General features: G+C 46.9%; 2 protein-coding genes across 4 annotated transcripts; both read left to right on the forward strand.

The window, feature by feature from the left end:
• The first annotated feature begins 6,338 nt into the window (after positions 1-6,338).
• On the forward strand, positions 6,339-8,177 carry LOC123084789 (general transcription and DNA repair factor IIH subunit TFB5). 3 transcript variants are annotated; one of them, XM_044506305.1, is made up of 3 exons: positions 6,339-6,737; positions 7,413-7,479; positions 7,582-8,177. In XM_044506305.1, the coding sequence occupies exons 2-3, from the start codon at positions 7,445-7,447 to the stop codon at positions 7,757-7,759; spliced, it is 213 nt and encodes a 70-aa protein (XP_044362240.1). In that variant the 5' UTR covers positions 6,339-6,737; positions 7,413-7,444; the 3' UTR covers positions 7,760-8,177. The 3 variants fall into 3 exon arrangements, with proteins under 3 accessions (XP_044362240.1, XP_044362244.1, XP_044362251.1); XM_044506309.1 differs by having other exon boundaries at positions 6,339-6,729; XM_044506316.1 differs by having other exon boundaries at positions 6,339-6,590.
• Positions 8,178-8,927: 750 nt separating this feature from the next.
• On the forward strand, positions 8,928-10,321 carry LOC123103958 (cysteine protease XCP1). The gene is made up of 2 exons (XM_044525666.1): positions 8,928-9,804; positions 9,899-10,321. Exons 1-2 carry the CDS (start codon positions 8,968-8,970, stop codon positions 10,118-10,120), a joined length of 1,059 nt encoding a protein of 352 aa, XP_044381601.1. The 5' UTR covers positions 8,928-8,967; the 3' UTR covers positions 10,121-10,321.
• The last annotated feature ends 1,387 nt before the right edge of the window (positions 10,322-11,708 follow it).

Consider the following 11,708-nt stretch of genomic DNA (forward strand, 5'->3'; position numbering starts at 1 on the left):
TTTGGCCAGGCCAAGAGGCGGGAAGAGCAGGCCTTTAGTACCGGTTGGTGGCTCCAACCGGTACTAAAGGGTGATCTGTAGTACCGGTTGGAGCCACCAACCGGTACTAAAGGCCTCGCGCTGCCATCCCAAAGTTTAGTCCCACCTCGCCGGGCGAAGGGCAGCCGCACTGGTTTATAAACCCAGCCGCGGCTACCTCTTTGAACTCCTCTATATAGCAGGCTTGTGGGCCTAAATTCTGCGCGCTGCCCTGTGAGTCTGCTGGGCCTTTAAGGCCTGTAATTGCACGCCCGTGGCCTAGCAGGCCCACAGGGCAGCGCCCTAATTTTTTTATAGTTTTTTTTCTTTTCTGCTTTATTTTATTCTATTTATTTCTGCGTAGTTTTTTGTATAGTTTTTTCTTTTCTGTTATATTTATTTTCTTCTATTTATTTTTGAGTAGTTTTTCATCTAGTTTGCCAAAATTCAACATTTTCAGAGTTTATTTTGTAGTGATTTTCAATTTCACGATCATTTTATATAGTTTTTTTTCTTTTCAGCTATAGTTTTTTTCCTGCTATTTTTTCTTTTCTGCAAAACTTGATGGTCAAAGTCTGGAGTTATAACCAAAGTTTAAAAAAAAAGAAATGCCGACGTGCAATTAATTTTTGCCATAACAGAAGAAGTCCGGAGTTGTAATAAGTTATTAAAAATAAAAAAGAGGTGCAATGCTTGTTAATTTGCTTCAAGCCTTTCGGAATAGTTTAAACTGCACTGCCCATAGCTCCGTGCAGTCTACCATATTCCTGAAGGCTTGAAGCTAACCAACCTGAGCATTGAGCCTCTTCTTCATCGTCTCTGCACTCAGGGCTTATAAACCGCTCCTAGTCCCTCTCTCTTCGCGAGGTGAGACTAAAAAACAGCTTACTAAGAAACTGTAGTACTGGTTCATCCATAAACCGGTACTAAAGGTGCTCGTGGGGCCCCAACGTTACCTGACACAACCTCATTAGTACCAGTTCGTGGCACGAACCGGTGCTAAAGGTTCGCCATGAACCGGTACTAAACAGCTCCTCCCGCCTAGCAGTTGGTGCATACTGAACGCAAAAAATATAAGAGCATTTAGATCATGATCTTATATTTCTTTACAGTCTAAATTGTCAATATGATCTTATAACATCTAAAATACTTTGATCATCAATGATCTTTGTGTGTACAATCTGAATTGTCAATATGAGTCATCAACGATTTATAAACCGATGAAGACTCATATTGCGGCCACAAATTCTACACATAGAGTTTAATGAAGACCAAGTGCTTGTGATAGTTTGAGAAATAACATATTTAAGGTGGTAAAAGGCTTGTTAGGGGAGCGAGGTGGGACTAAAAACAGCTTGCCATAACCTCATTAGTACCGGTTCGTGGTACGAACCGGCACTAAATGGTGATGGTGGGGCCATAGCCTGACCGCAGGCTGACACAACCTCTTTAGTACCGGTTCGTGGCATGAACCGGTACTAAAGGTTCGCCACGAACCGGTGCTATTGATCGCCGCCACGAACCGGCACTAATGTACACATTAGTGCCGGCTGAAATTCAAACCGGCACTATTGTGCTTCACATTTGACCCTTTTTCTACTAGTGATTGGAGGGAAGGTCGCGAGCAGGGCGAGCGAGGCCATGTCGAGATGGGAGAGCGAAGGCCACGACAGTAGCAGAGCATGTCGAGAGGGGCGAGCGAAGGCCACGGCGAGGCCAGGCCGGGTTCAGGCGGGGCGAGCAAAGGCCACTGTGGGAGGTTTGTTCCAATGCATTCGTCCAAACACCCAGCCCTCGCTTGTATCACTGCAGATGATGTCAACAGTCGTCTTTAGAGCACTAACGTGACTGGTGAGTGAGCGTGCGAGGATCAGCGCAGAAAACGTTTCGAGGCCAATGAAGCAAAGGTCACCGCAGAAAACCCTAGAAATGTTAAACAAAACTAATGTCACTCGTCATCATTAGAGCTTTATGGACAATAAACATATTGTCTTGAATTTAAAGATTTATGATAAATCTACTTTCTGTTTACTAACAGTGGTACTTGTTCTGCCGGATCAAATTAACTATAGCCTAGTGATGTAGCGTAACATTTTAAGTTTTATGCTTGTTCTACCATATTAAATTAACTATGGACATATGATGTAGGTAAAATTCTAATTATGGTACTTGTTCCTTCAAATTGAACTAAATATGGATAAATGATGTAGCATACGATTCTAACGGTGATATACTCCATCCGTTCATAAATATAAGTCTTTTTAAAAATTCTACTACAAAATATGTACATAAACTTATTTTAAAGCGTAGATTCATTAATTTTGCTTCGTATGTAGTCCATGGCTGAATCTCTAAAAAACGACTTATATTTACGAACAGAAGGAGTATAGATCATTAATTCCATTATTTGACCGTGCGCACATGCATCGCTCATTAGGACTATATTCTTCTGGAGATAAATGCAACAGGCATAAAAAAAAGATAAATGCAACAGGCATCGTGAAAAAAGCACCTGGTACTACCTCCGTCCGGGTTTTTAAAGTCCCCCCGACAGAAACGCATCGACCAAGGCAGGATTTGCTTTTAACCGTGCGAGATTTTCCAGCGGAGGAGCAGCCAACGAGCTTGATGCGCAGTTATTGCATGCATTGGGAACGCTTCGGTTTTGCCTCGCGGGCGTGCATGTGGAGCACCCCTCCTTCCGCTAATGAAGCTTTGTGGCGGCTGGCCTTTTGCTTCCATTAATTACCTCGTGCATGAGCCAATAGAAAGGGATGGATGTTTTGCATGCAGCCTCTTAAATCCCGGACAGAGGTAGTATACTCCTCAGGCCCTTCCCAGTGCTCCATGGTGTACAGGTGCTAAGAGTGCCACATAGGCAGAAAAATAATGTAGAAAAGCAATAAAAGTGGAGAGAAAGTATTATGGTGACCCCAATAAAAACCAATGCTAAGCACGTAGACCTAGCCAAAAAGAGTACCAACCAATACATGAAGGAGTTTTATTAGTAAACAATTATGTGGAACAGCAACACTATCACCATCCATCTTTCACGTCACAGTGAGGCCATGTCATCAATCCACGACGACTCACATGATTGGTTGCTTGGTTGGTGCACGTCAATGGTGAACCAAGGAGACTCTCAACTTGTCATCAATTGTACCACGTACATCATCATTTGACCACATGTGGGATGCAGAAGCACCATGCATCTATAGCTCAAGTCAAGAAGCGCTGACCTATCATGTGATGCCATGTCATCGATCCACACCTTCCTTCTTTCAACCAATCAGGACGATTCACGGTTTTTCCTTCTAACCAACCAGCATGAAGCACACATATCTATTATCATGTGTTTTTCTACACTAATTTCCATTTTTATATCTAAATGAATTTGTTTTTTCACGTGGTTATTAAAACTAATTGGACTTTGAATTGTGTGTATCCAACATTATGTTTAAAAATTCATGGAAATTATATTTAATGGCATATGTTCAAATTTTCTTATATGCTGAACATACATGAAAATTAATAAATACTCCCATCATTGCAAAATAATGATATTTCTTGGATTAGAAAAACAAATATATGCAATAACCTAAATATAATTTATTTTATGATACTCACAATTTTTTATTTCTTTCCTTTTATTTTGGGGGATGCTAGGAGTCGGCTGACCGGCGCAGCCGATCCCTTCCTAGACTGTTTGATTCATGTGTTGTGTGTCATCTGATCTGGCTATCCTTCATCCACCTATTGGCAAGCACGCAACACAATGCTCGGCACCCTCTCACGTAGAAAACCGTCGCATCACAGGCTCTTGCGCGCCTTTCGCCGCTCGCCGCCTACTCTCGCCGCACTGGTACATTGCACGCAACACCCCCATACAGTGGGATTGTTCGTTTTACACACAAAGTCCATGAAGGCTTCTACGAAACACTCTTGATTTTTTACCACGCTCTCCAGGGATCCTATGACGACACCACACCAAGTCCTGTGAAATTTAGGTCTCTCGTCAATTTCCATGGGTTTAAACGGCACCAAGCCACACGCCAACGGCCTAGCCTTGGCCACTGGTGCCGCCCCATCCTTTAGTTTCAAAGGGCTCAATCATGGACAAAAAAAGAGATGGAGACTATCGGTCCACTTTCTGCCATGATTTTATGTGGCTGCGGGTCACCATCTTGCATTTCCGGCATTGAAACCCTAGAAATGCAGTAAATTTCCTGAATATGCCAGACGACCCCGAAAAAAAGGCAAGGAACTAGCATGGGCCTCCAAATGGCTTCTCGTGATAGTAGAAAAACATTCTAGGCCTCTTGTGGACATGGTGCTGGCTTCGTCATAGTCATTGGAGTCGCTGGCCTCGATCCCACTTATGTGGACCATGGCGCTGGCTTCGTCATAGTCATTGGAGTCACTGGCCTCGTTCGCACTAATGTGGACCATGACGCTGGCTTCGTGTAGTCATTGGAGTCGGTGGTCTCGATCCCACTAATGTTCTCCTTTGCCTTCTCCCATAACGCATCCAACAAATCCACGTCCATTTAGTCACCTCGTTATAGTTGGCTTAAGTAATTGAGTCAACTAGTAGTAGCAGAAATTAGCAGCAGTAAGAGAGGGTGTCTACGGCCTTTTTTTGACCAGTGATACCATAGACCATATTGACCCTATGAGATAAAGGGAGCTTGGAATCCTGCTTGTACGTACTAATAGCTGTGTACTACTATACTTGGGGAATAGTTAGAGCATGCTTGGATACGTTTTAGTCCCATGACTAAAAGTAGTGGGACTAAAACTTGCTAGTCTCATCCATGCTTGGATCCAAATACTAAAGAGACTAAAATCTAGTTATTGAGCATTTATTATCCTCCAAACCCTCCAATCCAGAACTAAGGAGAGGAATTAAATGAGGAGAGAGAGAGCTAATACATATTTTAGTAGGTTTCCCATGACTAAAAAATTTTAGCCTCAAGACTACTCCTAGCCTCTCTTTAGTCAGGGGTGCTTGGAACTTTAGCCTCTAAAAGAGACTATTTTTAGTCAGACTAAAAATAGTCCCTTGTATCCAAGCACCCTCTTAGTCATGCCAGGGAAAGGTACTGCACCTTCACGTCTTGTCTCTCGACTTATCAAGTCTCAATCATGTCCATCCAAACCAAAAGAAAATAAACGAGAAAACACGGTTGCCTCCCTCCACGCCGGCGCCGCCCTTCTGGCCCCTCCAACCCACCGCCGACGCGGATGCCTCGAGGTCACCTCCATGCTGGACGCCGACGCCTCGAAGCCACCTCCAACCCACCGCCGACGCGGATGCCTCGAGGTCACCTCCATGCTGGACGCCGACGCCTCAAGGCCACCTCCAACCCACCGCCAACGCGGATGCCTCGAGGTCACCTTCATGTTGGCGCCGACGCCTCGAGGCCACCTCCAACCCACTCCCGACGCGGATGCCTTGAGGTCACCTCCATGCTGGACGCCGACGCCTCGAGGCCACCTCCAACCCACCGCCGACACTGACCAACCTTGAGGCCACATCCAACCCAGTCGCCGCGGGCCCCTCTCTCATCTCCGATGGCCCCTGCTACCCTCTATTTGTTTTTCTACCCTTCTGTCTCTCATCTCCGCCTGCGAGTCTGCAGCCGTCGCCTACACGCCTTGGTGGAGCCCATCCCCAAATGTCGGCATTGATGCGCAAGCCATGGTGGTAGGCTTTCGATGGTCCGGGACTCTTGAAACGCAAAAGGTAAAAGTCATGTCCCCTTTTGTTGGATGTCCGATTGTGAAGGACGGAGGTCGTGCATGCCGCAGTCGAGAGAATGATATACAACATTGGCATGTAATGCTTGGTAAGCATTGTTTGTGCTTCAACCCGGGATGGTAACCGAGTGCCGGTTCAAGTAATCACAACAGGGGAGTGGGAGGAATGGTCCGACCCCGTGCATGGCGCCGTTCAGTGGTGAAGGACGCCGCACGTGTCATCGTCGCCGAGGGTAACGGGCAAGATGGAGAGACGGTCTTTTGGAGAGGAGTTTTGCGTGGCAAGGTCGGCTGCGGCCGGGAGCGAGGGAAGGCATGCGCGCTCGGGAAAAATAAGTATATTATTTGTTTGCGGGAGATGAAAATTGAGTTTTTTTTTGAAATATTTTTTGATGAGTTGGGAAAAGTAGTTTTCTTTTTTTATTTCAACATAAAGTTTTTTTTCTGTTTTTTGAGAATTGTTTGAGGTAAAGTTTGGAAAAGGGGTTGGTTGAGTAGAAATAGAAAGAAGGAAAGAAAAAAAATTACATGTGTGTACGTACGTTGAGCCCGGAAAAAAAGGCCCAGCCGTCTCTCATTCTCTCCTCCCTCCTTCCTCTGCCTCCCGTGACGAGAGCATCCCCAGCCGCCGCCGCCGCCGCCGCCGCCAGGCGATTCCGGCGAGTTCTGGCGGCCCTCGCCGGCGCGCAGGACACGCACGTGCTCCCCTCGCCACGCTCCTTCCTTCCCTCCGGCCAGATCCGCTCCTCGCGGCCGTGTCCCCTCCCGGCGGCTAGGGTTCCGGCTGCGGCGTCGCCTCCAGCTCCGGCGAGGTGAGCTCTGCCTTCCCTTCCCTGGCCTTGATTCAGATCTCCATCTTCCTTCTCTCCCCGACGCCCGAGCCCGACGACGCCGTGCCGGCGACGGCATCGGCTGTGTGCGCCGTGCGTCGACTACAACCTCTCCGGTGAGGTGAGGAGGTTCGTCCATCTCCTTCCTCTAGCTCCCTTTTCCTCTCTTGTGCTCTGCCATAGTACCTACCAATATATTATATATGCTCTGTTTCATAGCCATGGGTGATTTTGTTTGAGCTTGCCCTGCTGTGCTCTGCTCTGCTCTGTGTTGGAGTCTGATTAGCCACTGTTACCGGCGGAATAATTAAACTTTGATGCCTGTGTGGTTGGTTTACATGTCATCCACGATTTGCACTCAGTTATCTATCTAGTCCATCCCGCGTCGTTAATTTTATTTGCCTGCCCAGTCCGGTAATCTGCTGCCTTTCCCAAGTAGTGCCGTTCATTCAGACAGATTGTTTAGCTCTGATTTGCCATGTGATGTAATGTAATACATTTGTATTATCCTTGCGTTGGGTTTATGTTAATGGTCCCGATCTGACTCAAGGTGTAGACAGTTGGTACTTGTGTCCAAAGAAATAAAGAGAAGAAGCCAGACCAGTCACCATTGTGATTTGGGCATTTTGCTCTTCTTAGTCCATTTAGTTTTGGTCCCCTGTTTTCTCTCTGCTGCTGGCTAAATGGTATCACCCGGTGTCCACTGTAGAACACCATTGTTTACATGATATGCGTCAGATTGTTTGTATATATTTCAGTAACATTACTACTCTGAATGACTTGGTTGTTCTGTTTGCCAAACAGGTCATATTCTACTGCCCCGAGCACATTGAAAGATGGTTAATGCAATCAAGGGGCTGTTCATCTCCTGGTAAGCTCATCAATCCCAACAGGATCCATCCACCATTTTGTTCATTCGACCATCACTCTGCAGCTTTAGTTGATCCGCTGGTTTATCTTTTTTGTTTCCCAGTGATATACCGATGGCTCAGTTCATTGTCAATATGAATGCGTCAATGCCCGCATCGGAGAAGTTCATCATGCACATTCTTGACCCCACACACATGTTCATCCAGCCTAATATGGGAGATTACATCAAAAGTAAGATGGCGGAGTTCAGAGACCAGAACAGCTATGAGAAGCCAACGTGAAGGGCCACCATCCATTACCGCGGTGCCAGCTTCCATCCATTACCGCGGTGCCAGCTTCAAGAAACTCCATCAAGAGATACCTATGTTGATTATCGCTATGTAGAATGGTTATATGCTGAGACTGAACGTCATGTCTCTCTTGTGATGTTCTGTTTCCTACTTCTGAGCCAATTTATGATACAGAGTTCTGCGTCTTATGTATCTTCGGAGTGAGCCTTTAGCTGCTAATATTTCTGGTGATGTTGATATTGATACCGTGTGCTGAATAAAGTACCACCTCTTGTCAAGATGTTCGGTAAGCTAATTACTGGAGCTCTGGATAGAGCCAAGTAGAAGCTTTACTGAAATTGCTTTCCAAAATTATCAGCCCTGTAATGAAAAACCAAGTACATGAAGTAAGAAAGATATATTTGTGTTACAATTTGTAAATTCAAGTCTACAGTTGGTTCAGCTGCCAACAAGAAAATTACCTTCACTATTTTGCTTGGATCTGGCTTGTTTTGACTTTTGTATGGTTTGCAAAAGAGAAATGAGCACATGGCACAGTACGATGAACTTGATGCCCCTCTTTTACTCCAAGTAGCAAGTGTGGCCAGCAGGAGGTAACATTCCCCTGCATCTTTTCAAAAAGGTACTCCCTTTTTTTCTCAAAGTGAAGGCAACAAGCTACTGTTCTGAATCAATGTGGTGAACAGATACAGAAACAATTGTGCTCCTTTACTATGTTCAGCTAGCTGAGGACAGACAAGAAGCACTAACCTGGAAAATGGCCCATGGCAATCTCTTGACACTGATAGTTCATCCTCCCATCAGGTTGCACATGTACAGTTTCCTTCTTCAGTTTAGACTTCATTCAGATATATGCACTAAGATTTTTTGCTTTGAGTGAGGTTCACAGGCACCAATAAGGTTTCCTCTGAACTTTTTGCAGGTGCCACAGACAGAAAGGGATGCTCTCTCTGCACCCAGGATAACATGCTTGGAAGCCAAGTCTCGCCGTCAGAGATCAAAGCTTAAAGCCTTGGCATGATTTAATTTAAACACTCAATGGCAATGGCAATGGCAGGCGTTGCATCTCTCTTTTTCTCCATTTGCCTTTGCTTTGAAGCAATTCAACCGCATGCTGAAACTGAGGCTACAAATACATTGCATGCTCTCTTGTCTCTTCCATCCTGCAACCAACACTTCCATTTCGCCAGTTATCAGTCATGGCTTCCAAGCTCTCGGTTGCTGTTCTTCTCCTCTGCGTCGGAGTGTGCGTGGCTCGCAACAGCGACTTCTCCATCGTCGGCTACTCGGAGGAGGACCTGTCGTCGCACGACAGGCTCATCGAGCTGTTCGAGAAGTGGCTGGCCAAGCACGAGAAGGCGTACGCGAGCTTCGAGGAGAAGCTGCACCGGTTCGAGGTGTTCAAGGACAACCTGAAGCTCATCGACGAGATCAACCGGGAGGTGACCAGCTACTGGCTGGGCCTCAACGAGTTCGCCGACCTCACCCAGGACGAGTTCAAGGCCGCCTACCTCGGCCTCAGCCCTCCTCCGGCTCGCCGGAGCAGCAGCCGGAGCTTCAGGTACGAGGACGTGGCAGCCCACGACTTGCCGAAGGCGGTGGACTGGAGGAAGAAGGGCGCGGTGACGGACGTGAAGAACCAGGGGCAGTGCGGCAGCTGCTGGGCCTTCTCGACGGTGGCGGCCGTGGAGGGGATCAACGCCATCGTGACGGGCAACCTGACGGCGCTGTCGGAGCAGGAGCTCATCGACTGCAGCGTGGACGGCAACAGCGGCTGCAACGGCGGCATGATGGACTACGCCTTCTCCTACATCGCCTCCAGTGGCGGGCTCCACACCGAGGAGGCCTACCCGTACCTCATGGAGGAAGGCAGCTGCGGCGACGGCAAGAAGAGCGAGTCCGAGGCGGTGGTGTCGATCAGCGGCTACGAGGACGTGCCGGCCAAGGACGAGCAGGCGCTGATCAAGGCGCTCGCACACCAGCCCGTGTCCGTCGCCATCGAGGCCTCGGGCAGGCACTTCCAGTTCTACAGCGGGGTAAGCATATAGTACATTTTTTTGTCTGAGCATTTGGCCCTGAAATATGTTTGAAATGAGTTGTAATCTGAAACAATATTTTTGGCTCCTCTAGGGGGTTTTCGACGGTCCGTGTGGCGCGCAGCTGGATCACGGCGTGGCGGCGGTCGGGTACGGGTCGGACAAGGGCAAGGGGCACGACTACATCATCGTGAAGAACTCGTGGGGCGCCAAGTGGGGCGAGAAGGGGTACATCAGGATGAAGAGGGGCACCGGCAAGGGCGAGGGCCTCTGCGGCATCAACAAGATGGCCTCCTACCCAACCAAGGACAACTGATCGATGATGACCTGCTGCTGCTGGCGCCTGCCCATGTTCCAGGCTGAGATGCTGCATCCTGAGGATGGATGCACTGAACCATCCTTGAGAGTCGTCGTTCCTCGTCTTTGCATTTCCCATGTTTTTTTTTTCTTGTGTTGTTTCTTTCGGTTAACGGGACGACGATGGATGGAATAAGAAAAAAAAAGTGTTTTCAAGTTTGCTTTGAGATTGCTGAGCTGGTATGGTTACTGTGTTGAGTGACATGTCTGAGGTAAGGTTAGTGCATGGAGATCAAGGTCTCCTCTTCCTCGGAGACAGTCCATATTCTTCATACCAAACAGTCATCACAAGACATAACCCCAGTGCCAACAAACAACCACAAACACACCTCGACAAGAAAGATCCAATGACCGAGAAGCTCTTGGAGCACCTAAACTTAGGTGCTCCCGTAGCACCTGATATTTTCCCCCTACACCACATCTACCCCAACGATTTATCATCCAAGGACAACAGTACAAAGACAGAATAATTGCGGTTGAGCAGCGAAACCTAGCAGCCTGCACCACATCTGCCAATCCAATGACCTCGAAGAACCATACTGAAGAGTTGTTGTTTTCCGGTTTCTCCCGGTTATTCTCATCCTTCTTGTTCCAAGGACCCTTGTCGTCACCTCACTTCTTTTCATCGTCTTGATTAGCGAGGCACGCAAGGTGTGCTTCTAAGGTTGGCCATCCTTATTACGCTTCTTGTGGTCTTTATTCGGCAAAAGACCCGCAAAGTTTCGTAGACAATCAAAGGTAGAAGCATAGCTATTGGTTTTTATTCTACACTAGCACATATGCTCGTGCGTTGCAACGGGAGAGATATTATTTTTTGGCAACAAGCAACGGGAGAAATAATTGACGTGTCCATCAAAAAATGGTCTCCACAATGGTAGGCGACACATTAAGGAGTTGCGCGCGGTCTTCTCACTGGATTTGTTTGGCCCGTGAAATCTTGATAGTGCCGGGGTTGGTCGGCGTGCCGGTGAGCACCCAACTCGTGCCTCTTTTCCTCCGGGTCCGCCTCCATCTCACAGTTGTGCATGCCTACTCATTTGGGTGATGTGCGGCGACCTTCGGGACACGGTTGCTTCGACAACTCTCCCTACGACTGCGTAACCGGATGGATTACTAACTACAGCGCATAAATCCCGTTTCAATTAGCATAATCAGGAATGAATGCCCCTTCTTTATGACGGTTTATTCACTTTGATTATATTAGCACTCACGTGCCCACATTTTTTTCCTAATTAGAGCCAAACAACATATTCTCTTTTATTGGCATGTGCCCACAATATTTTTAATTTGTAGCCAACCAGGATAGAACAAACGTGCGCTGCTAACCAATGGCCAGCGCGAATACTTAAGAAAATACTATAGCGTCATATTCGAGATATTTTTTGATTTTATTAAAAATTCTAGAACATTCAAAGAAATATGGACTGCCAAATATTCTCGGAAACATTAAATTCCGTATATTTTTGGAAAAACGCAGTCAAAATTTGAAACGGAAATATATTTTGAAATTCACAAACAATATTTTGAAAACATAAACTTTTTATAAA

Source organism: Triticum aestivum, chromosome 1B (genome assembly GCF_018294505.1).
Source record: "Triticum aestivum cultivar Chinese Spring chromosome 1B, IWGSC CS RefSeq v2.1, whole genome shotgun sequence".
Taxonomy (NCBI): domain Eukaryota; kingdom Viridiplantae; phylum Streptophyta; class Magnoliopsida; order Poales; family Poaceae; genus Triticum; species Triticum aestivum.